The sequence below is a fragment of the Bombus terrestris genome, chromosome 18, assembly GCF_910591885.1.
Source record: "Bombus terrestris chromosome 18, iyBomTerr1.2, whole genome shotgun sequence".
Classification (NCBI taxonomy): Eukaryota; Metazoa; Arthropoda; class Insecta; order Hymenoptera; family Apidae; genus Bombus; species Bombus terrestris.
The window spans coordinates 3,597,239-3,621,832 of NC_063286.1; the positions used below are offsets into that span (position 1 = coordinate 3,597,239).

The window sequence follows — 24,594 nt, forward strand, 5'->3', positions numbered from 1 at the left end:
TCTTAACAATTCCTCCATACACGGTTACCTTTTTTCAACGTTTTCTAACAAATTTAAAACATTATCTGACCAATTTTATGAACGCATACACTGAATTTAAAATACATACAGGCAGTATACAAAAGCCAGTATTTACTCATACGTCAAGTTGGTAACATTGAAATCCAGTATGAAAACCATAACCTTCAAACATTAAGTTACAGATTTTTAATTACATAGAATACTTGAACTTACTTACATAAAGAACTTGATACTTTAGCGTATCTTGTTACTATAAAGTTTACGTTTTATTATTGATTTCGTTAAAAATAAAAATAATAAAATAACACTAACAAAAATGACGACTATCGATGATTTTAGCAATATAAAAATAAGTACCAGCGATTTACTCGTTTTTCAAAGAGAATTAATACAAGAAAAAGAACTTCTTCAAAATATATTAGCAAAAATTGATAATCAAATAAGTAGTTTGCAGGTAAATATAATATTTACAATCCCTTTTTTATCTGTTTTAATATTGAAAAACATTTCATATGCCAAAATGTTTAGGTAGAACAACTTCATTTATTGGGGTTAGTGAACAAATCATTAAAAGGTACAAATACCAAGTCTCCTCCACAAAGTATCAAGTATCAGTCAACAAATGATAATCAACAAGACTTTACAAGCAAATCGTTAGACTTAGCTGTACCCTCAACCTCCAGGTATTACGAGGAAGAAATGGAAGATGAAGATGATTAGAATAAGATTTTAATTTAAGAAAATTATATTACATTAAAGTAGAATGATAATTTGGTTAAATTTGATAATTTATTTCCCTTACAAATAATGAAACTAAATAGTGCGTCAATTTATTTTATAAATATGTTTCTCATTAATAAATTTCTAATATATTTATGTTAAGTGCTTTATCTTATTAATAATTCAATAAAAGTACAAAACCAAAATTAAATAGAAACCAAACTATTATTATATTTCTTAAATCAAGAGACTGAATTGTCTATACAAATTTGATGTACTGGCAATATGATAGTTGTCAACTACTATTGTTTCAAAGAATATGAAACATTTGTACTTAATTATATGAGTGTAATTTAAAATATATCTAGATATTTATATGTTTTACGATGGATGACTTTGTCTCAGATGGCTTGGATCTTCAGTGAACGATGGAGGTTTGAATTGTTCCGCGGATAGACGGGTAATAAATATTCCTACACCTTCTATTAAAGCCAATAACACTCCTCCAATAATTGCACTACCAGCCATGGCTGGTAAACCATTTCTTGCTGCTAATATTCCACCAGTAGCTGCTCCACTGATAATAGAGTTCCATGGGTCTTCTTTCTTCCTAAGATGAACCAAACTACAATCTATTGTAGAAAACATACCACCCCATAATGCAAAATTTCCAGCAATAATAGGAGACTTCTGTTTAATAGCTATAAGGCTTCCTAGGACCCTTTTGTTTATTCCACTGGGTGCATTACGAAATCCTTTAATACTTTGAAATACTGCACCACCAATAGCACCCATGGTAAAGGCACCACCACAGTCATCTATTATACGCCATGGGCATGGTTCTCTTGCGTATTCTTCCATTCCTTAATTGATATTCTATAAGAAGTTATACACATATTTTTTTTATACTATCAGTTGCAAATAATGATAATAACTATCATATTATTATGGTTTTACCACATTTTATATATTATTAAATAAATAATACATGTATGTATGATCATTGTTATCAAGGAAAAAAGGAAAAAGGCAAGTACTTAATACATCGTAACAATCATGTATAAATGTTTAATATGTTTTTGATTACATGTAAAATGTATGAAAAAGACTCACTAAAAGTAACCTTTACTGCTAGCTCTTTTGAATTTTATACAGACAGTAATGTTTCTGGAGCATTCTTTTTACATTCAATTTTCCTATACAAACATGTTACGTAAAAGCAATATATCTATATGTATTTAAATAAGAGAGGTGAAACGTGGGAAAAGTAATATATGATATAAGTGAGGTTATGAGACTAGATCTCGTGCACACTCGATTAACATGTAAATAACAATACGAAAGATTGCAGTGCATTTATGAAAAATCCTAGTCTTATTATAAAAATAAAATCTTTTTACGTATTTACCATAAAATTTGTTTCAAATAATTAGAATGCCGAGGAGAAAGATGCCCCGAGCGCGACACTGTGGTGAATGTAACTATGTTAATGAACCTTCATACAAATAAAAGCTTTTTTTTTTGATTATGTAAGAATAACGAGATGTCCATCAATTTAATGTAATAAATGACTTTTCGAAAACAATTGAGATATATTTTATCATTTCGTTAAATTATTTCTCGTTTACACTTTTCATAAATACGTTCGAATTCATTTGTACAAATAATGCATTAATTCAGCCTCACAGTGCATGATATTTCGTAATGAAACTACTGTAGCAATATCTTCTCGTATAGATATATTTTGTTCCCATAAATAATCGTACAATCCAGAACATACTTATAATTCGAACGAATAATCAATGACGAGTTTTATGTCATGTACTTGCTTTAAATACAATACGACTAACAGTTTGTTAAATGCTAGACTGGCACACGTTTACGATAGTTTAAAATAGAACTAGCAGACAATGTCCAAAAATACATCATACTTTTCATTAGTCCTGGATATCCAGTCGCTTTTGTGTGACAAGAAGTTCCGTATTTAAAGGGAAACATCATTTTTTAACACGTATTCCATTGTATTTTAAGTTCCCGGTAATTAATAAAATCGATCTTATAACATAACTGACGATCCAAAGCTACGACTCATATACTAGAACTAAATTTAAGTAAAACGGATTATACGTAACATTTTAGAATTTCGATCGTCACCCAAACAGTCGATAGACTACAAAACTATAAGAATAAGAAATTATTTCGTGCCTAACGATAGAAATTATTTGACCAGTTAGATAATAATGAACACAGTGAAAATACATAAGAAACAAATTCGTTTTTCCTCTGTTTCGTATGTTTCGTGTGCAACATATAAAAGTGACATTTCTTGCAGATAAAAATGTCAGACAGCGAGACTCTTAAATCAACCACTGATCCAAACTCTTGTCTATCTGAAATGGCAAAGTCAGGTCAACAGGACAATGTAAAAGATACATCAGTCGTCACGGTAGAAAATCAAAATGCACCCGTGCAAGATATTGACTGTAAGATTTCGCAATGCATAGAAGATCAAACAATAGAGATGTCCCCAAAGGAAGTAAACGCAACTGTCGTTGAAGATATGAAAATTGTCCGTGAAACTGTGAATAAGTCTCTAGAAAAAAAAGTGGAGGACAGCACAACCTCTGAAGTGAAGCAAAATGTGCCATCTGTGAGTTAAATATTTCTACATACGGATACTATCAAGTGTTAGGTTGGTAAAATTGTGAATTCCTTTTGTAGCCAAATATTCCGGAAATTCAGCAAGAAACGGCCATAGGCGCCGGAGATATTTTTTCCGTGACAAAGCAAGACGGAAATGCTGATGTTGAGAAACCGGAAGAGCAAATTGCACTTACTGGCATGATCGATCCGATTAAACCGGAAAACGATAAATCAGTGACAGGAAACGATAACAATGTAACTGAACACGAACTTTTAATATCGAAATTAAAAGAAGAAGTGAAGGTAAAATTTTATATACAAAAACAGAACAAATTAATAATAGGTAATAAGTTTTATGAAATCTTAATTTCTATGAACGATAACAAAGCTATGATAAATTCTTGTCTATTTACAGAAAGCGGCTAACGAACGAGACTCTTATCAAAAGAAGTTGGAAAGCGCAGAAAAAAAACTGACGGAGTTGCAGGCGACGTACGATTCCCTGCTGAAGGGTGAAGGTAACGAAGTCATGCTTCGTCGAATGGTGGATCAGTTAAAGGGTAAACTTATTCAAACTTCGCTGCAATTGGAAGATCGAATTCGTACTGTATCTAATCAGGAGAAGCAAATTAGCGCATTGAATAATCAGGTGACATCACTGAAGGAAGTAGAGTCTCTCACCAGAAGTCTGTTGCAAATTCGTAATATGGAAGTAAAGCATTTGCAGGTGATTAGTGAAATATAATAAGTAGTATGTAATCAGTAAAATACGATCAGTATCATCATAAGGTCTGTCAATCGAATGATTATCACATTTAGGACAATTTGGTTAAATTATTCAAAGAATTATATTTTTGAAAACGACAAAGAAAATGAAGTGAATATTTATTGTCATTGTCATAGGCGGAGGTTGATGACATGGAAGTCCGAATTTCTGAGGAACGTGAACGATATAATACGATGATTAACAAAATGGATGCCGCGGTCAAATTAAATGCAGATTTGAAAAAAGAATACGAGACGCAGCTTTGTCTTTTCCGAGATTTACGAGATAAGTATGAAGAGAAGGTTTCGTTACTATCGGAAGAGAAACGAGCCCTTGAGGCTAACGTACAGTCTCCTAAATAAGGAAGTATCATAAACTCGCTGAATTGTTTTGTAATTATTATAATTTGTATAAAATAGAAACTTTGTTCGGAAATAATTTACGGCTACATATTTTTATACCTCTTAACCTATTCCTTTGTTGACAATGAGTGAAATTATAGATATAGATATATTTGATATGTGTTTTAGTAGAGAATTTTTAATACATACATACATAAAGATTTTTTTTTATCTTTGTTTATTAATTCCAGGTTTTTTACATATTTTTTTTACATGATTTTTTTTCAGAATAAACGCTGAATTCTAATTGTAGGGTGGTACAGGCAAAAATGGTACAACGTAGCCATGCATTAGCATACATAAAGATTAATTAAAAAATACGTTATAAAAATTATGATTAAATTAAAATTATAAAAGATACCTTGCATATGTTTCCGTGGTGTAGTGGTTATCACATCCGCCTAACACGCGGAAGGTCCCCGGTTCGATCCCGGGCGGAAACATTTTTTTGCAGAAGAGCAAAAGGGGATTAAACAATTCACAAGATCAGTAGAGATCCCTGTCACGTAAATTTGACTTATCAGAATATTATTTTGGTTGTAATTTATAAAAATGTTTAAGCCCTGAGGAAATTTAAAACTTAAAATACTAGAAAATCCCATAACGAATAACATAAATAATTATAACAGATTAGAAAAAATAAATTATTTGTATAAGTAAAATGGATTTTCCAAAAACCATGGATTTTCCAAGGAAGAGAAACTTATGTTTATTCTTACTATTATTCGCGGTAATTCCCTCTTGCACTGGTCTGTATGTATACATGTGAACTTTCACAAGTAAATAAGAACACATTTGGTGCGCCTTAACCAAACAGTGCACTTCGACTGATGATGTGATGCAATGATTTAAACAATTTTATATAGTGAAGGCTTTCTTTACAAAAAATGCTAAATAATCTGTGATAGTATTTTGTAACAGCCAATATAAGTGCCTAAAATGTAGTGAATATAAATATGTGCTACTGTTTTAATCTAACGAAAAAATATGATTGGACTATAAACTTGACTCATATAGTAACAGTAAATAGGTTGAGAAAGAATAAGAAAGAATGAAAGAAAAATTCATAACTTTCCTGAAACAACAACATGACTAAAGGAAAACTAGAATAAAAAGAGATTCTTATTATCACGCGCGTGTTGTGTGCAGTCGGTAATTCCCAAAGTACTATGAAGCCTTGAACTTTCACGCAGACAAAGACTGATACGTCCAACAGTTCGTATAAATACCATGCAACTCAGTACATTCGATATCAGTGACTTCTCATTCAGAGATCTGACCACTAGTTAATTAGGTAAGATACACACCATATATATACAAGTAATTATTTTATTAAAAAATATTTGTAAAAATATTCAAAGATATAAACGCAACTAAATTATATTATTTTCATATAGAAAATCATGAAGAACTTTATCTTCGCCATTCTGGCTATTACCTTTGTGGTAGCCGCATCTACCACCACAATCCCAAATGCACGTAAAACTGAGGTAACATTAGAGAATATGTCCATGGTTAATTAGAGCAGATATACTTAATCTAAAAATTACATGATAAGAAAATAATTGAGTCAAGTATGAGAAGCAATATTAAATCGTTTTTCTTACCACAGCTCCGTCATCGTCGGGAAGCCGGACCGGAACCAGAACCAAGTAATCGACCACCCCGACCTATAACTCTCCCACCAATTAATCCTGTAAGTCTTTAAATATCAGTATTTAGATATTAATGCACAATGACAGTGTTCTATACTAAATTTTTTGGTAATTTTTATCTAGCGTCTTCGTCGCGAAGCTGATCCAGAACCGGAACCAGCCAACCGACCAGTGTACATTCCACCACCACGTCCACCACATCCGGTAAATATTAATTAGATATCAATCGTTTATATGATAACTGTCGATAGTAAAGTTGTTTGATTAAATTTAATTTTAACTTTCCCCAGCGCCTTCGTCGCGAAGCTGATCCAGAACCGGAACCAGCTAACCGACCAGTGTACATTCCACCACCACGTCCACCACATCCGGTAAATATTAATTAGATATCAATCGTTTATATGATAACTGTCGATAGTAAAGTTGTTTGATTAAATTTAATTTTAACTTTCCCCAGCGCCTTCGTCGCGAAGCTGATCCAGAACCGGAACCAGCCAACCGACCAGTGTACATTCCACCACCACGTCCACCACATCCGGTAAATATTAATTAGATATCAATCGTTTATATGATAACTGTCGATAGTAAAGTTGTTTGATTAAATTTAATTTTAACTTTCTCCAGCGCCTTCGTCGCGAAGCTGATCCAGAACCGGAACCAGCTAACCGACCAGTGTACATTCCACCACCACGTCCACCACATCCGGTAAATATTAATTAGATATCAATCGTTTATATGATAACTGTCGATAGTAAAGTTGTTTGATTAAATTTAATTTTAACTTTCCCCAGCGCCTTCGTCGCGAAGCTGATCCAGAACCGGAACCAGCCAACCGACCAGTGTACATTCCACCACCACGTCCACCACATCCGGTAAATATTAATTAGATATCAATCGTTTATATGATAACTGTCGATAGTAGGGTTGTTTGATTAAATTTAATTTTAACTCTCCCCAGCGCCTTCGTCGCGAAGCTGATCCAGAACCGGAACCAGCCAACCGACCAGTGTACATTCCACCACCACGTCCACCACATCCGGTAAATATTAATTAGATATCAATCGTTTATATGATAACTGTCGATAGTAAAGTTGTTTGATTAAATTTAATTTTAACTTTCCCCAGCGCCTTCGTCGCGAAGCTGATCCAGAACCGGAACCAGCTAACCGACCAGTGTACATTCCACCACCACGTCCACCACATCCGGTAAATATTAATTAGATATCAATCGTTTATATGATAACTGTCGATAGTAAAGTTGTTTGATTAAATTTAATTTTAACTTTCCCCAGCGCCTTCGTCGCGAAGCTGATCCAGAACCGGAACCAGCCAACCGACCAGTGTACATTCCACCACCACGTCCACCACATCCGGTAAATATTAATTAGATATCAATCGTTTATATGATAACTGTCGATAGTAGGGTTGTTTGATTAAATTTAATTTTAACTCTCCCCAGCGCCTTCGTCGCGAAGCTGATCCAGAACCGGAACCAGCCAACCGACCAGTGTACATTCCACCACCACGTCCACCACATCCGGTAAATATTAATTAGATATCAATCGTTTATATGATAACTGTCGATAGTAGAGTTGTTTGACTAAATTTAATTTTAACTCTCCCCAGCGTCTTCGTCGCGAAGCTGATCCAGAACCGGAACCAGCCAACCGACCAGTGTACATTCCACCACCACGTCCACCACATCCGGTAAATATTAATTAGATATCAATCGTTTATATGATAACTGTCGATAGTAAAGTTGTTTGATTAAATTTAATTTTAACTCTCCTCAGCGTCTTCGTCGCGAAGCTGATCCAGAAGCGGAAGTAGGCTCCCGACTAATGTACCTTCCACCACCACCATGTTCACCATATCTGGTAAATATTAATTAGATATCAACCGTTTATATGATAACTGTCAATAATAGAGTTGTTTAATTAAGTTTAATTTTATCTCTCCTCAGCGCTTTCGTCGTGAAGCTGATCCAGAAGCGGAAGTAGGCTACCGATCAATGTACTATCCACGACCATGTCCAACACATTCGGTAAATATTAATCAGATATCAACCGTTTATATGATAAATGTCTATACTAGGGTTGTTTGATTAAATTTAATTTTAACTCTCCTCAGCACCTTCGTCATGGAGCTGATGCAGATGCGGAATTATATTACTGACCAGTGCACATACATCACCCAAACATCATATCCGGTACATATTAATTAAATATCAATCGGTTATGTCATAACTGACAATATATTTCCTACTGAAGGTTTTTATATATAGTATTATATTATATAATATAATGATATCAAGCGCAATGTAATGTGTTCAATTTACTTTTTAGGCTGAATGTACGTTAAATACTCGAAGAAGTATTCTTTATTTCCCTAATATACCCAAGGCGAATTAAAATATTTTAACCTAATACTCTGTAAGATGTAGTTAACTTCACAATAAAATTAGTTATTATTTTAAAATGTAGGAAAATTTGTATTTATCAATCCTTATTTATATATATAAACATTTCCTATATGTACAAGAAGTAAGGATATATGTTTTATATTATACATTTTACAACTGTATGTTTGCACGAATTACAAATATACAAGCCTATTCTAACGAAACAACAACCGGCGCTTCATCTTCAGTTTCTTCCTGCAAATTAGAAAAATCCCACAAGAATTTTATAGACAGTCGTCCGCTAAATCTCGTTGTATAAGATTTTAAACGTCCATCTAATTCAGAATTCATTTCAATATTTGCGAACAATTTGCGTAAATTATGATAAACAAAATTATTATTGGCTACAATGTCACAAAGTATGTCCTCGGGTACGTGCATCAATTGAACTTCTAATGCTTTCATAAATTCAATGTAAATTGCGCGACGTTGTGATATCGCACAATCGGCTCCACAAATAAGAGATACAAGTTTCTTCCAATGTTCAAAGGCATCAAAACTTTGTCCAACAAGAAAACAAACAAATGCCAACTCCATTTCACCAATTATCTCCATGGGACTGTAAAAATATTAATCGTAGGTTATAAAATTCTGGAACAAATATTTAACTAATCACTTACAGCGTCAATTTCTTAAGAACAGTGTCCAATGCATAACTCGTATCCAAAGAATACTTTGTAATCTCAGTTGGTGATGCTCCATCTGGATATTGCTTACAAGGTATTTTTGAAAGTCGAAGTTCTGTCCCAGGCTTAGGTTTCATATCAGGAAGAAGCTCATCTTCCTTCTCTTCTATGGTAATTCCACTCCTCCTTCTTCTTTTCGAACTTGATTCTCCACCTCTTGGTCTTGCAGCATCAGTGCAATATTCTAATTCTAATGCTGACCTTACAAAGCTGAAATACAGAAATTTGTTAATAAAAGAATAAATATAGCAAAGACAATTAATAATTTATAAAACTTATTAACATACCCACATATGGGTGAACAACGTTCAACAAGAGGAGGGGTAATATGATTTGTTAATTCCTTCCATTGTTTCCATATATCATAAGGGTAACATCCTAGAAATCTATCTAAATCTTTCAAATTGCTCTTGTACCTTTCAACCGTTTCTTCTTCTATAGCTTTGTATGAAAAATTAGATTTTATTAATAATGAAGTCTTTTAACAATTTTCTAGTACATTAAGTGCTATCATACTTTCTGAACTTAAATCTTCTTCTTTTGCATCCCAACGTTTGACTAGAAATTCAGATTTTTTAAATATATGAAAAAAGCCAACTTTAGGTGTTGCTTCTCCAAATTCATCTACAGCACTTAAAGAATATAAATATATAAATATTACGTTATGAATAAGAAAAACATAACTACGACAAATTTACCTATAATGTACATAATGAAATCCTGGTGGGATCATTTTAATCCCTTTAAAATTATCTGCTGTATTCCAGGATTTTAAATCAATACCAAACTCTGTGCCAACAGGTACATCCAGCATAACTAATGTAGCACCTTCAACGAGAAGTCTCTGGGCTAGAATTTGATCCATTTCTACTCCTTTGCTTCCCATGATTAATTAATAAAACTGCAAAATCTGAGTAATAAATGGTTTTCTTCACATATAAATCGTATGGAAATTCATATATTACATTTGTGTATTACTACGCTAGTACCAAGCATTTACCTAAACAATTGGAAAATAAGTTTATATTTATTTACTGGAGTAACAAGATATAATATATATGAACGTTGTTGAATAAAAGGTTCTAGAAAGATATTTTATTTCCATCTTTAAGTTAATAGTTTACAACACTGTTACTTCCAAATTAATACAAAAATTTTGCAGTTTACCCAAAATATTCTTGTAAACATTTAGAGTAGGCGGTCAGTCTGTCATTCTATTTTCCATCACTCATGAACAATGTATTATAGAGTAGGGAACCACTCTACATATAATGTACAATGTAGATTATTCCCTTGTTAACTGGCCATCGCTGCCCCCATCATTTCTAGGAAATACATATGTACATACTTTTATTTCGCTTGTACCGAGCTCCAAACCTGTTTTATATAAAAACTATAAACTTTAGATTAGTTTAATTCTATTTCTTTATCAATTCTATATCGGAGCAGAATTTTTGACATAAATCTTTTCTTACTAAGGGAAGTTTGACTAGGAATGCTATATGTATACAGAATCATCGATAATGTTTATCAATTTCAATAATGAATCACACCGACTCAATTCGCTAGTTACCATACGAATTAATTAATTTTATGTAGCGTACTGATTAGTAGAATGTGGAAAGAGAGAAAAGGACGGCATCTTAAATGAACGGAGTGAGGCGATGCGCAAAATTTAACAAAAAAGCGCGCGACAGATTTCGAGTGTATTGAAAAGTCATAATTGTCATATTGTATCTTGAAAAAGGAAATATGTATGTGTCTACATTAAAATTTATGTCTGATATAATGTAATATTATTGAAAGTTTATTATTATAAAGACATATAAAACTGCGTGAGTATACAAAAACAGTTAAAGGTAATACTTTTAAAAGAATACTTATTAATATTATTAATATATACATATATATATACAATTTCGGCTAGGGACCCTAACATTTATGATAAAAATTATGATAAAATTTCTATATAATGTAACGATATTATATACAGGTGTGTAAAAGATTTTTATACGTACTAAAAACCTTTTATACGTACTAAAAATCTTTTACACACCTGTATATAATGTCATTACATTATATAGAAATTTTATCATAATTTTTATCATAATTGTTAGGGTCCCTAGCCGGAATTGTAAACATCAAACTGAACGCCGCATAAACGTGTTTCTTGATCGGCATTCAAAAATACAAATAATTTTAAAACAAATAGTACTAATTGTCATTTTAATTACCATGGACGATAATTTTTCGGATTTGAAAACAGATGAAACTGCTCAAGTGAGTATTTTATTCTCAGAAGTTTTTACTTTAAATTGAATTTAATAGTATCGACTATTTAGGTTAGTTTGAGGTTATAATACCATTTGATTCTATGTTATTAGTTAATAAGAATTTAATCTGAATTCTAATCAACCTTAATCTAAGACTCTAGTCAAATGAAATACATCACTTTAATACGAGTTTAATATGAAATATTTACTAATAAAATTCATAGTTATTGTTATGCCATTTTTAAATTCTGATTCTTAATAATTTTAATAGTCGATTGTTATTTATTTAATTTAAGGAGGATATTTCCAATGTAATCAAATTAACGCAGTCCTATTTATTGTTAAAAAAGAAAATTACTGGAACTCAGTAAGTAAATTAATATATTAATCATGTATTTTTATATATATATATTTACATCTGTCATCATTTTTAATTAATATTAACGAAATGCTTATTTTTAGTGAATTAATTAAAAAATATAATGATAAAACAAAAGAATGTGAACGATTAAGGCAAGAGCTAGATACAATAAATAAAGATATGAAAGAAACAACATATAATTATAATACTACTTTAGCAAAGATTATTAAATTAGAACTTGTAAGTAAAGAATATATGTAAATACTTATCCTGCGAAATCTTACCTTTCTTCCTCTTAGTCATGCATTATTAATATATAATTTTCAGCAAAATACAAAATATAAAAAAAGCATTGAAACTCTGACTACACAAGTAAATGAAGGTAATATCAAGGCAGCAGCTGATCAGCAGCATATACAACAATTAATATGTAAAATAAAGGACATAGACGAACATCAAAATCAAAAGATAATACAATATGACTTGGAAAAATCCTCACTTCAAGGTAATTTTATAAAGTGGATTTAAATATTATATGTAGCTTAATAATTTGATTATCTCTTGCAGTAAAAATCAAGGAATTGGAACAGGAGTTAAAAAATGTAAAAAAATCCCATGATACAAAAATGAAAAAGATGGAAAAGCAAATTTCTGTTTTCGAGAGTCTAAAAAATGAAAATAGTAAGTTAATTTAATTGAAGAATTAATATAATTGATTTAAAAATATTTTTTAATAATAATTTAATATTTTAAATCCATTAAATATTTTAATATTTTATAGAAGCAATGTTACGGGATATTGGAACTAATACATCGACTAGAGACACAATAATGCAAAATCCGGAAGTCGCAGATAAAAGCGTATTAACCGACAATTTTTGTAATATCAAGGATGTCTTATATCCTATATTTTGTGACAAGTGCGATGTTCTGTTAGATCCACCTCCCTTTGAGAAAATATGCAAAATTATGAGCAATTCATGTCCAAAACTTGTTGAAAAGATTCCATCTCCACCAAAAAGATCTCCATCTCCATTACAACCTTCAATAGGTACACATTGAAATATTTACAGTGTTCGTTTATATGAACTATATTTTAATAATTTCATATACTTTTAGATATAAAGAGTGGACAACGATGTAAAATTGAAACTTCGTTAACATTATCAGACACTTCTTCGCAGCATTTACCGGATCAGAATAGTCGTGTAGAGTTTATTCCAACGAGTCTGTTAACGCCCCATGCGATTTCGTTAGGTCGCTCGGATTATTGTAATACTTTTCCTCCGACATCGAATTTAATAGATCCAAGTACATATTATATCGGATCGACGCCACTTAATCCGTTATCAAGGACAGATTCGAATACAATTAATCAAGATAATCATTGTGAGAATATGGTAACGCCTTCGTTATCGATTATGTTGTCGTTACAAAAAAGAATCGATATGTTGGAAATGAAAATGAAAATGAAGAAGAAATTAAATAAAAAGGGCTTAAATCAAAACAATAGCTGTTGTCAGCATCATCATCTAAATGCTTGTAGTATATACGATGTAAATAACTCTACGCAATTTAGTTTCAATGAATTGAGAAAACTGATGGACGCTTACAAAAGAAAAGAAACAAAAAAATCGAATGGGCATAAAACATTGAGGAAATTATCTCGATTAAAATGCAAAAGACTACAAAATGTGCATACTGGTTTTTGGAAAATTGAATCAATTGTTAACAAAAATGAACGAACTTCTTTTAAGAAAAAGCCCAAGAAGTGCAAGTATCGACATTCGTTTCTCAGAAACCCTGATAATTTGTTACGTAGTATAGAAGACATAGAAGAAGAGTTGACTGATGACAGTAAAACAAATATTAATGTAGAATCTAAAAGCGTATTACGTATAAGAAGATCTAGCTTGTCTTTGAATTCTGATCATACGAATAGAAATGAAGCTGAAGCAAAAATAGTACGAAATTTGGTTGAATGTAGTAAGTCAGTAGGAGGTGAAACCGATTCAGGAATATTATCGGATTCTATTGAATCTGGTAAACTGATCCGATCTGAAGCAAATACGGACATATATTCGGCACTAACAGAGCATAAAAACACGATAGAAATAAAATCTTCTATGGAAAATGAATCATGTTCTATTGAGCATATTAAACCGGTAAACGAATCCTCGATAAAAGTAGTACACGTATCACATTTAGTAAAATTGAATAAACCAATTGAAGAAACTAATGCTTTAAATACAGACATGTCAGAAACGCCACAATCTGATAGCTTAATACCTCAGATTGATACAAATAATTTTAATACTCGGAATTCTATAAAGAAAAGGAAGACAAATGAAAGCGAATTTAGCAAATCCGTTATTCGACCAAAGTTGTTGAAAAAAATAAAAAATTTAAAGAAGAATAGTAAAATCATGAAAACATGTCAAAATGTGTTGGAACATCAAGATATGCGCAATTATGAGCATGAAAATGGTAATATATCTGAAAAACAAAAAGGTTTAGACGATAATTCTCAAGTAGTTAAAAAGGATGATTATATACCTAAAAAGAAACCTCGCATTGCACACGTACCTAAGAACACAATGATTAAACAAGAGAAATTGAATGATGTTCCAGAGTTCAAGAAACAATTAGTAAAAGATTTAGAAAATGCCGACTGTACTGATTTAAATGAATTGAAAAGAGATAATAATGAGTTACAAAAAATTTGTGGTAATAATATACAAAAAACTCGATTAATTTCTTCGAAGGTACATTCTAGCAGTACTGAAAATATTGCAGGAGATCCTGTTCATGAAATACCAGTTACCGATATTAAAAATTTATTAAGTAATGTAAGAAACAAGACAAGCGGACAAGACACAAACATAACATTCAAAACAAATAGTAGGTATAGTCTATTTGATACTACATCCAATACTAATTCTTTGGAAGGGATAAACGAATTGGATGATAAAAAGACTGATTTGACTAAGAATGACGAGCATTTGAATCACGTATGTGAAAATAATTCTCTAGTTGTAAGAGAAATCAACAAAACAGATAGTACGAGCAAACAAGAATTATTAAATTTCAATGACAAGTCTTCCACTGATACTTCAGAGATAAATGATATAAGTGAAAGGAATTTATGTACTGAAAAAATAACACGCACGAATGTTTCTATTACACAGGAAGATTCTGCTATAGAACATGAACTAGAATCGTACTGTCCATTTAAAATATTACAAAAACATATTAATAATAATCCAACTAAGAAGAATAAGAATATGCATAACAAAAAATTTTTACATATCGGTTTAATGGCAGGTAAGATTACTTTTGCTAACAGATTTTTTAAAACATGTGGGATTATGTAAAATATGCTTTATTTATTTTAGATAAATTCGTGAGTAAACAATTACAAAGGCTGGTAGATAATGATTGGCAGAGTTCCATACATTGGGATGTGATTGAAAAACTGAAATTTACCTGTAGTTCTCGTATTATAGCAAAGTTAGTATCACATCATATTTGTAATTAATTTTTAACATGACTAATTACTAACATATACTATATGATTTTAGAGGAATTATAGAATTCTTAAGTACAGAACAGGAACATAACAGAAATTTAGATAATAGTTATACACCGCCTGCACCATTAATGACAAAAGCACAACAAAGAATAGCAGCATTATTAATTGACCTAGAAAAATCAGTTCCCACTGTATTTCAATTTGTTCAAGTTGGCATAGAGTACAAACTTTTTAGACTTAATCAAGAAATAGAGGTTTGGCTTTTCCCTACTATTTTCATACGTAATGCAAAATTAACGAATGCAATTAACAATTAATTAATTTTATGTTTAGAAATGTGTGATAGAATCTCTTGCTAGAATGTATACAGTTTTAGCACGAATTAAGAAGGATCGAGAAAAAGTGAGGATATTTTGTTGTGATGCTTTGTATTGTTTGGGAGTTCATGCAATACTTATTTTATATACAGTATTCACTTCTTGGCCAGAAGTATTTCCAAATAATCAAACAAGTAGTAATAGTATGTGTAATTTTTTAAATCATTTCAAAATCAAATTTTTATTTCGTTATTGTAACTATTTATTATGTATACAGGATTATTGCCAAAATGTATGGCACATTTAATTATGGCGCAGCAAGCTATAGACTATCCTAAACTTTATGCTTTAAAAAATTTGGTGTCAATGTTCTACAAATATCCAATGGGAACATTATCGAAAGATTTGCTCGAAGAACTTTTGACTGCACTTCAAGGTAAGAAACAATTATAATACTTTTAATTTATTACCTAAATATAATTTGATCATTTATAGAAAGAAATGATAGTGAAGTAGAAATCGCTATTACACTTCTTGCAAAAAGAGAAGGAACTAGATGGACGCACAAGAACATTATTAAGGGTGCATTGTTATCTATGATAATTAACGAGAAATTTCCGAGCACATATCGAGCGTTTTCTTTATTAGGTAAATTTAAAATTTAATAAATTCCATTTAAATATTTAAATTATAACTTCCACTACAATATTTGTAAATGCAGGTAATTTGATGCGTGTATTCCCAATAGAAGATAAAGATAATGTAGTTGGTCAAATTGTAGAACAACTGTGCGATTTAATCAATTCCGATAAAGGTATACTGTTTTTATTTATTTTATTCATGTTTTAAATGTAATAGAAAATTCAGTTATTAATAAACAATTAATATTTTTAACTAGGATCAGATGAGCAAAAAGAAGGAGTTTTCTCTGCATTGTTGAGTTTGTGGAGGCATAAATTTGATGAAGTGATGCAGAATACGTTAAAGTGGACTCCATCTATGCCATTGCATGATCGAACCATGGAACAGATCAGTGGATTATTTAATGCACGCGACCCAAATTTTTGGAGGGCTTATTTAAGGAAAAACAGAAAACTGTTTGTTACTTGGGAAGAAAATAAAACGTAATGCATAGTTTTTTTAATATGAACAAATCGAGAAATCGTGTGATATTTATTGTAAGATAATTTAGATTATTAAAAACTCTGAATTTTTCCATTAAGGTTACGTTAATCTCGAATTTATTTAATTTTTCTTTTAATCAGACATCGTGTTATTCTATTAATCACGACAATTATTATTAGTTCTTTCTATGACATTTTATTACATGATCCTAAGAAATAGAAATAATGTTTCCTTCGTTATTTCTGCATGCATAGTTTAAAAGTGTAACAAATTACTGACTCCTTTAACTGATTCTGAAATCCCTTTTTTTATTTGTCAAATTGTATGATACTTTAAGTGATAATCTTTTTAAGTATTGTATTATGTATTATATTAGTATTGTATTATGTATTATATATTATACGTGACATGTAGAAGACTATGCGAAAGAGAACTACAATTGATAATATAATTTTGATAAGCCAAAGAAGCCATTTCGTACGTGAAATAATCATGCTTCCATAAACTGATTAATAAAGCTTTGGTTGCACTTAATGTGCAAATGTAATGTCTTTACTTTCTATTTCCTTTTATTTTACCTACAGGTAGAATCAAAGAATAGAAAAAAAATCATTTTGTTATGATATAATGAAATAAAAAATTGATTTTCTACATTTTATCTTTCGAGTGATAGTTCCCTTAAAATATTTTAATTAAAACTCAGATAAAGGATTTAAGCTGTTTCATATCGAATAAATTTCAATTATATAATTTTTATTATATCGTATTTTTCAAACACAGGAGATACTAGCAAAAATGTAATAAGATGAAATATTGATTGGATCAACTGAATATTTATAATTAAATTATAATTAGGAGGTATATGTATTTATATAAGTCGATGGTTCTTGGTCTGCATGGCCTTAATGTTTCTTTGAAATTCCATCTCGCCAATTATCTATGGATGTTACAAATTCAGCTTTTAATAACTCCAACTGTTAGCATTATTTTTCCACTATTTCACTAACATTTACACTAGTATCACTATAGCATATCTGACATCAACCAAACGCATTGCATCGAAGATAAGAATGCCATTAAAGTGAGATAGATGCTGAAACATCAGATCAGTTTCCACAAAAAATTTGTAAGTTCGCGAATTGTTTAATGTCGTTCCAAATTTAATGATTCTTTGAACAATTTGTCATTGAATTAATATACACAGACACTAATTTAAACACGAAATATTTTAAATATAACACTTTTCGATGCGTAGATTACACGTTTCATGGTGATCAAATCTACGCTGGAACTACTGCGTGATCAAATTCGAAAAATAAGGTTTAAATATTGTGCTCTCTTTGGTGAAACTTAGTACGTCATGTTTATATATATTATTTATATATATTATATTATATATATATATATATATGTCATTCTTCAATTCTTTTACTTTTTCCTTCTTTTAAATACAAGGATAAACGTTCTAGAATTTTTTAAACAACTATAATCACGTATTTGCCTGACGTATTATCATCTAATTGTAAAGGAAGGAACGCGAAGGACAGTGGCGCAGCCTATGGAACAATCAGTGAAGAATGGCGGGAAAGTGTTTAAAGTTTAAAGGATGACTGCAGCAACATATACGATCTCGCTTATTTATACTACTTAACCATTTCGGGAAACAAGAGTACAAGTTTTTATTCCTTTCAATATAATAATAATCGTAATAATAATAGATAATAATAAAAATAGATAATAATAGCAATAATAATAATAATAGAAATAATAATAATAGAAATAATAATAGCAATAATAATAATAATAGTAATAATAATCAACATATCGTAAGCTTCCATACGCAGAGCACGCTAAGTTAATACATGTACATAGTTTCTTTACAAAAATAATAACAATGTTTCGGTGCAACATTGCGAATCCAATGATCAATCTCGTCTAGCTAAATGACACTTTAGCAGCATTTTTCCTTTGGATAGATAACTCTTGTTAACTATATTATCCCCGTTATATTCGTTCATTGTTCTTACCGTTCGATTTTTACGAAGCAGATCATACACGCGTTATCCGCGTGCACACTGCTCCTTTCTTTCTATCATTTTCTTTCTTTCTTTTTTTTTCATTCTTCTTCACACATTTTTATAAATAAACTACCTTTATTTTGTCAGTTAATCGACATTGTCTTTGGTACATTTACAACGAACAGCATATATCGCGACAGAAAGTACGGATTTGGTATGTCGGACGGGGTACCTACCATCCGCCGTCATAAAGCGCACGCAATTCACGAAAAAAAGAAACAAATTTCACTTGGAGACCTTTCGCGTGTCGTCTGAGCGCGAAGATTTCCGTCCGGAAATTAAAAATTAAAACAAATAAAGGAAAACAGAAAGAAAAAAGAAAGGAAAAACAGAATATTAAGAAGAAACGGAAACGGAAAAGCAAGAAGCAAACAAGAGAAAACAAAGGAAAGAAGAGGATACGAACGGACTGAGCGGCGGTCGCCGACGGTAGAGTTGACCAGTCGTCGATCGGAATGATCGCGCTCCACTAAGAATTTCGTGATTCCAGTGTCCTCGAGTCGATTCCGATCGAACGGTTAGTGGTACAAACCATTCCCGTCGGGTCTCTCTCCTAGGATAAGACCTCTCTGACCACGCTGACCCAAAAGAAAAATTCATCGAAATTTCTTCGCGTCGTTTAGCTGTTTTTCTTTCTCTGTTTCTTTCTCTTTCTCCCGATCGAATGCAACGTATCCTTCTCGTGTCTGCTTTTTTTCTTATTCTTTCCCTCCCTTCGGCTCTCTTCTTCGTCTTGATCTTCGCGATACACGGCTACAGCGCTGTCTGATGTACTAAAATGCTACCACTGTCTACGCTTAAACGATCGCTAAGTCACAAGCCCAAGTCATTGCTCCCGACGATGATTCTCTCTGGTTTATTTATCTTTTCTCTCGACAAAAATTAAAGTCATGTTTCCCCTCGATGATTGATAGGGTGTAAATTAAAAAAAGAAAAAAGAAAGAGAAAGATCGTGGTCAAGCAATCACTCGGTCGTGACGATATTTTAACGTTTAGAAGCTGACAATCGAAGTCTACCTACGAATCTTTTCTCTTGCGATCGCTCCCGTATGAAACGTTTCGAAGTTCCTTCGTGTTCAACAATCGGCCATTCGTTGCTCAATTTTTCGGAATCGACGGGTTCGAGTAATCGCTCTCACGATGCACGTCGATGCGTTTCGAAACGCGATACGACCAATTAGAAGAATTGCGAGGAATCGACTACGATCGTTAGAAGCGATTATTCGAACTTTCAGTGAAACTGTGTTTAGAAGTTGATTCAACGATTGCTGGTTCGATTGCATGAATTACTACGTTGCACTTATGGAAAGAAACCTGTGTGCTGGCTGAATGAATTGTAGGAAAATGGCTTTCTCGATTGAAGAACAACTGCAGATACTACGATATTCAACGAATGCCTGTGCGATGTTGGAACGTAAGCTTTTCATTGAGTTTTATGCGGTTTTCACAGGCGCACTTGCGTCGGAAATTGCGTGCTTTTTCTCTTCGTTCTTTTTCTTTTTTTATATAACTCTTTTCTCTCTCTCTCCCTCTCTCTCGTTCGTTCGTTCGTTCGTTTATAAATAATAAGTGCGTGTCCTTAAAAGATATCGTGTTAACCAAATAATACGCGGTAGTATTAGGAATAAATTGATTAATCGTGGTTCGATAATAATAATAAAAGGAGAATAATTAAATGATCGCAACTAATGATCGTAAATTAGTAAGTTAATAATAATAATCGTGGTAATTAATAATTAGAGGGAAAAAAATAATATAAGAATAAATTAGGAACCAAGTACAAAGTTACGAGAGAAGTAAGATCGGGGAATAATTAAATTAGAGTTTTTCCATTTTCACGCTACGATTTCTTCACGATAATTACGACTATTTATAATAAATTACAACGTACGGTTACGATTCGAATTCGTACCCGTAACAGAAAATTAAAAAAAAGAAAAGAAATACACATTAGGCCACCTAGCTTCACGCGTTTCTCGTCTCGGAACCTATCTCGTTTCATAATTCTACGTACGTATGCGTATTCTTCGGTTTTCTCCTTCGTTTCTTTCTTTCGACTCTTCTTCCCGATTTTCGTTGTCCAGAAAGATTACCAGCTCTTACTGCATCTTTACGACGTTTTGTAAGTCATTCAAGTTTTGAAACTTCATAACGAAAGAGAAAACACGAGGCTCGTGGCCGAGCAAAGAAACGAAAGCGTCGTCGGGTCATGATCGCGCGACACATTATTCGTACACGTTACACAAAAGTATACTAGACGATTCATTTTCTGTTTCTTCAAAGCGTTTGGAAGCTTCTTCATTCCACGACACAGTATCTACAAATGTACAAATCATCGTCGAATACAGGATCGATCCTTCCAGGATGTTAGGTTATGATCGACTAAACAAATAACATATCGTGCTTCTTCGTGAACTTTTTAAGATGGCGTCGCGGTAGCGTTCGACAACGATCGTTTTAAACGAATCCTCGACTCCTTTCAAAATTCGAAAGAAGAATGGAGATAGTTCTATCGGTTATATTGGGAGGAGCACGCCGCGTGAACAATCGACTCTGTCATCCGGTCGACTCGTTGCCCGATAAATTTATTTGTCAATAGTCACCGTAAAGAAATGGGAACTCGCTGTCGACCAGCGTCGTCATAATTGTAGTTTGTCCGCTACAACGGCCCAATCTTTCTTGGGATAAATTTAACGGAAAACGAATCGGCTGGCCCTATGTGGATAATTTACTATTTACAAGAGGAGAGGCGAGGAACAGAGATTTGCTCCGCAGCGCGCTCGATTCCGACCTTAATCGATCGATGGACACGATCGTTATCGATGCCACCGCGACTCGTGCATTCGTCTTCGAGAATTCAATCGATTTTTATCGACGATCTAACGAATATTACAACGAGGCTTACTTTCTTTTCGCTAGGTTTTAACGCCGCACAGGGACACCATCCTCGAGTTCGTTTTCTTTTCTTTTCTCGCCATGTTAAGGCGAATTTAAATTATATTACGAATTTAAATGAAGTTACACATACGGCATTGTGCGGACAAAAAATACATATACTTAACGAAAACTTTCCAATAAATAATTACGTCTGTATTGAACGAACATTTTACAGTGAAACACACTTATAGGATCAAGTTTTGGCCCGTCACGCGAATCTACTTTGTATTATCGCTGTGACGCATAACTTTCGTGACGATTCGGCACATTGAAAGAAAGAAAACTGAACGACAGAAACGGTTAGAATTTTCGAATTTCTTCCCTTCTGGATCAGCCAGTGTAGAAGAAGAGAAATTGTCTGACATCCAACGATTTAGAACTTCGAATGCTTTGCATCTGCTAACGCTTCTGATACGTGAGTCGTTCTATTTTCCGCGTTTCAGTGGTATTGATTTCTAAGAAACTTGTGCTGAACTCGGAACTTGCATCGAAGGATCGATTTCTGCGTGAGGATACGGAAAAAAGAAGCGAACGAAATCGGACATACAGGAAACAGGAGTTTATGGAAAAGAAGAATAAAACAAAGCAGTGAAATCTGGGAGGGGAGGGGAGGGACTTATTTCCGCGCGTTTTCTCGATTAAAATCGAGGAATTATATTCTACGACGAGCAACGTTTCTACTTCTAGCAGAGGATTATTCGTCGAAACTTAACTGGTACATTTATCTTAACCGATGCTAATAACGTTATGTAATTATTCTCCGGTTATTATTGTCTGCTCTAAACTATCTCGTATCTCCGATAGGAACAAATTACTTATGCTTCTTCTCCGTTACGTTCGCGCTAAATGCTTCTTTTCTCTTCTCCTCTCTCTCTCTCTCTTCCCTACTTTTTCTTTCTATTAAGAGAGTCACCTATTCAGCAGAGGCTTTATTTTTAAGCTTGCCTTCTTGTCTACTTTCTTGTCCTTTGTTCTTCCAGCTGTTCAGGTCCAGCTATTTAAAGTTACCGGCTACGTACTTCCTTTTTAATCCTACGCTTTTTTAGATCTCGCGCGAATCATCGATCCCGAGGATCCCGGTCCACGTATCGATTTTTTCAGCTGCCAACGAGATCGTCTCTTGCTGTCTTGCCAACGTGATCTTCCATTGTGAAGAAACGCACCGCTCGAAGTCGAGCTAAACGATCTTCCTCTTCAAACGATCCTTAACGATGCAAGAAACTCGTCGACCGGATAATTCAGGCACAAATAAACATTGAATTACGACGAAGCTAGGCTCTTCAAAGTTGCACACGATCGTCGAGCAATACGTTCACAATGGATTTTTTTTTTTTTTTCTCTCTTCCTTCCTCTCTGATACGTCACCGCGAGAACGTAGTCCATGGACGGAGACAGAAAGCAGCTGGGTGAAAGTGATTCCCTTCCGTCGACGTGGTGTCGGTGATCTCTATGCTGGACGCCTTGCTTCGTGTAGTGGAATTAGGCACCGGACTGACTCTATCATTGATTGGAACGTTTGCCTTCGCTGATGGACGCCATTCTCATTGACTCCGCTTCCGGGCAGTTCCATCCGGGCATTCTCGTCTGCTCTATCGCCGCCTGAGAACACCACAAACGAAAGGTTCTTAGCGAACAAGTTTTTACTTTCTCTGATCAATCATTCTCTCCACGTAATACTATATATATATATATATATATTAATTAATTAATTATAATATTGATTATGATTGTTATATTGGTAATTTCCATTTTTTTAAATAAAGAATGGAAATTACTATTTAACTTTATATAATTTTATTAATGATTTATTAATTTTTATAGTTTTTGAAAATTTAAATAATTTGATAAATTTTGTCAAAAAATTGGATAAAGTTGGCAAATTTTTTAAAAAAATTGAATAATATTGGCAAGTTTTTAAAGAGATTGAAAAAAATTGGTAAATTTAGTTAAAAAATTGGGAAAAATAGATTTTATTATATATATAGGTAAATGTATATTCATTTATTTATTATAATATTGATTATGATTATTATATTGGTAATTTCCATTTTTTAACAAATAAAAATATATTGGAAATTACTATTTAATTTTATATAATTTTATTAATGATTTATTAATTTTTAAAGTTTCTAAAAATTTAAATAATTTGATAAATTTTGTCAAAAAGTGGGACGAAATTGGCAAATTTTTAAAGAGATCGAAAGAAATTGGTAAATTAAGTTAAAAAATTGCGAAAAATAAATTTTATTATATATAGGTATATATATTAGTTAATTAATTTATTATAATATTGATTATGGTTATTATATTTGTAATTTCCAATTTTTTCGAGGAAATTACTATTTAACTTTATATAATTTTATGAATGGTTTATTAATTTTTATGGTTTTTAAATGTTTAGGTAAAATTTTGACAAATTTATAAAATTTGATAAATTTTGTCAAAAGTTGGATAAAATTGGCAAATTTTTTTAAAAAATTGGATAACATTGGCAAATTAAAAAAAAAGAAAAAAGTTGAGGAAAATTGGTTTTATTATATGTAATTATATGTATAAATATATATGTTTATAAATTTAAATATATATATTTAAATAATACAAAAATTTAAATTAGCATA

General features: G+C 32.1%; 6 protein-coding genes, 1 long non-coding RNA gene and 1 other non-coding gene across 26 annotated transcripts in view; 5 read left to right on the forward strand and 3 right to left on the reverse strand.

The window, feature by feature from the left end:
- The first annotated feature begins 191 nt into the window (after positions 1–191).
- LOC100643789 lies at positions 192–903 on the forward strand. The gene is made up of 2 exons (XM_003402154.4): positions 192–475; positions 550–903. The coding sequence occupies exons 1-2, from the start codon at positions 338–340 to the stop codon at positions 739–741; spliced, it is 330 nt and encodes a 109-aa protein (XP_003402202.1). The 5' UTR covers positions 192–337; the 3' UTR covers positions 742–903.
- On the reverse strand, positions 545–5,020 carry LOC100643916 (mitochondrial import inner membrane translocase subunit Tim17-A). Of its 3 annotated transcripts, none has more exons than XM_048414132.1 (2): positions 4,913–5,020; positions 545–1,617 (listed from the first exon to the last, which is right to left on the reverse strand). In XM_048414132.1, exon 2 carries the CDS (start codon positions 1,600–1,602, stop codon positions 1,123–1,125), a length of 480 nt encoding a protein of 159 aa, XP_048270089.1. In that variant the 5' UTR covers positions 1,603–1,617; positions 4,913–5,020; the 3' UTR covers positions 545–1,122. The 3 variants fall into 3 exon arrangements, with proteins under 3 accessions (XP_048270089.1, XP_003402203.1, XP_020723223.1); XM_003402155.4 differs by lacking the exon at positions 4,913–5,020 and adding an exon at positions 2,150–2,590; XM_020867564.2 differs by lacking the exon at positions 4,913–5,020 and adding an exon at positions 1,855–2,143.
- On the forward strand, positions 2,627–4,588 carry LOC100644231 (tropomyosin-1). Of its 2 annotated transcripts, none has more exons than XM_048414131.1 (5): positions 2,627–2,778; positions 3,074–3,391; positions 3,463–3,687; positions 3,800–4,173; positions 4,288–4,380. In XM_048414131.1, the coding sequence occupies exons 2-4, from the start codon at positions 3,080–3,082 to the stop codon at positions 4,127–4,129; spliced, it is 867 nt and encodes a 288-aa protein (XP_048270088.1). In that variant the 5' UTR covers positions 2,627–2,778; positions 3,074–3,079; the 3' UTR covers positions 4,130–4,173; positions 4,288–4,380. The 2 variants fall into 2 exon arrangements, with proteins under 2 accessions (XP_048270088.1, XP_048270087.1); XM_048414130.1 differs by having other exon boundaries at positions 2,628–2,778; positions 3,800–4,111; positions 4,288–4,588.
- Positions 4,922–4,994, forward strand: TRNAV-AAC. The gene has a single exon. It is a non-coding gene; the product is annotated as a tRNA-Val (tRNA).
- Positions 5,021–5,684: 664 nt separating the features above from the next.
- LOC100649867 lies at positions 5,685–8,688 on the forward strand. Of its 8 annotated transcripts, XR_007227492.1 has the most exons (17): positions 5,685–5,845; positions 5,949–6,041; positions 6,164–6,247; positions 6,330–6,410; positions 6,497–6,577; positions 6,664–6,744; positions 6,831–6,911; positions 6,998–7,078; positions 7,165–7,245; positions 7,332–7,412; positions 7,499–7,579; positions 7,666–7,746; positions 7,833–7,913; positions 8,000–8,083; positions 8,170–8,250; positions 8,337–8,415; positions 8,552–8,688. It is a non-coding gene; the product is annotated as an apidaecins type 73 (long non-coding RNA). The 8 variants fall into 8 exon arrangements; XR_007227494.1 differs by lacking the exon at positions 7,833–7,913; XR_007227495.1 differs by lacking the exon at positions 7,165–7,245.
- Positions 8,442–10,753, reverse strand: LOC100649756 (protein AAR2 homolog). Of its 6 annotated transcripts, none has more exons than XM_012319495.3 (7): positions 10,521–10,752; positions 10,354–10,435; positions 10,052–10,254; positions 9,870–9,985; positions 9,641–9,794; positions 9,288–9,563; positions 8,442–9,226 (listed from the first exon to the last, which is right to left on the reverse strand). In XM_012319495.3, exons 3-7 carry the CDS (start codon positions 10,237–10,239, stop codon positions 8,818–8,820), a joined length of 1,143 nt encoding a protein of 380 aa, XP_012174885.1. In that variant the 5' UTR covers positions 10,240–10,254; positions 10,354–10,435; positions 10,521–10,752; the 3' UTR covers positions 8,442–8,817. The 6 variants fall into 6 exon arrangements, with proteins under 6 accessions (XP_012174885.1, XP_012174883.1, XP_012174886.1 ...); XM_012319493.3 differs by having other exon boundaries at positions 10,052–10,263; positions 10,521–10,750; XM_012319496.3 differs by lacking the exon at positions 10,354–10,435 and having other exon boundaries at positions 10,521–10,753.
- A 702-nt stretch (positions 10,754–11,455) lies between these two features.
- On the forward strand, positions 11,456–17,508 carry LOC100650463. Of its 2 annotated transcripts, XM_012318246.2 has the most exons (14): positions 11,456–11,633; positions 11,923–11,993; positions 12,089–12,227; positions 12,315–12,492; positions 12,555–12,668; positions 12,769–13,038; positions 13,107–15,311; positions 15,383–15,497; positions 15,569–15,773; positions 15,853–16,039; positions 16,114–16,272; positions 16,332–16,484; positions 16,558–16,650; positions 16,735–17,508. In XM_012318246.2, the coding sequence occupies exons 1-14, from the start codon at positions 11,589–11,591 to the stop codon at positions 16,962–16,964; spliced, it is 4,164 nt and encodes a 1,387-aa protein (XP_012173636.2). In that variant the 5' UTR covers positions 11,456–11,588; the 3' UTR covers positions 16,965–17,508. The 2 variants fall into 2 exon arrangements, with proteins under 2 accessions (XP_012173636.2, XP_048270082.1); XM_048414125.1 differs by lacking the exon at positions 11,923–11,993 and having other exon boundaries at positions 11,459–11,633.
- A 185-nt stretch (positions 17,509–17,693) lies between these two features.
- LOC100644466 overlaps positions 17,694–24,594 on the reverse strand; it is a 71,145-nt gene continuing 64,244 nt past the window's right edge. For all 3 annotated transcript variants that reach the window (XM_048414126.1, XM_003402159.4, XM_012318247.3), the window contains exon 7: positions 17,694–23,575. In XM_048414126.1, the coding sequence (XP_048270083.1) occupies positions 23,477–23,575 (99 nt within the window). In that variant the 3' untranslated portion in view covers positions 17,694–23,476. The remainder of the gene's footprint in view (positions 23,576–24,594) is intronic.

Bases quoted from the DNA above. Each gene is read 5' to 3' on its own strand.
- LOC100643789 (XM_003402154.4), top strand. From the start codon at position 338: ATGACGACTATCGATGATTTTAGCAATATAAAAATAAGTACCAGCGAT. The intron at 476-549 runs GTAAATATAATA...CAAAATGTTTAG, and splicing joins ATCAAATAAGTAGTTTGCAG to GTAGAACAACTTCATTTATT.
- LOC100643916 (XM_048414132.1), bottom strand. From the start codon at position 1,602: ATGGAAGAATACGCAAGAGAACCATGCCCATGGCGTATAATAGATGAC.
- LOC100644231 (XM_048414130.1), top strand. From the start codon at position 3,080: ATGTCAGACAGCGAGACTCTTAAATCAACCACTGATCCAAACTCTTGT. The intron at 3,392-3,462 runs GTGAGTTAAATA...TTCCTTTTGTAG, and splicing joins TGAAGCAAAATGTGCCATCT to CCAAATATTCCGGAAATTCA. The intron at 4,112-4,287 runs GTGATTAGTGAA...TCATTGTCATAG, and splicing joins TGGAAGTAAAGCATTTGCAG to GCGGAGGTTGATGACATGGA.
- LOC100649756 (XM_012319496.3), bottom strand. From the start codon at position 10,239: ATGGGAAGCAAAGGAGTAGAAATGGATCAAATTCTAGCCCAGAGACTT. The intron at 9,795-9,869 runs GTATGATAGCAC...TTTCATACAAAG, and splicing joins AGAAGATTTAAGTTCAGAAA to CTATAGAAGAAGAAACGGTT. The intron at 9,564-9,640 runs GTATGTTAATAA...TCTGTATTTCAG, and splicing joins CGTTGTTCACCCATATGTGG to CTTTGTAAGGTCAGCATTAG.
- LOC100650463 (XM_012318246.2), top strand. From the start codon at position 11,589: ATGGACGATAATTTTTCGGATTTGAAAACAGATGAAACTGCTCAA. The intron at 12,493-12,554 runs GTAATTTTATAA...TATCTCTTGCAG, and splicing joins GGAAAAATCCTCACTTCAAG to TAAAAATCAAGGAATTGGAA. The intron at 15,312-15,382 runs GTAAGATTACTT...TATTTATTTTAG, and splicing joins ACATATCGGTTTAATGGCAG to ATAAATTCGTGAGTAAACAA.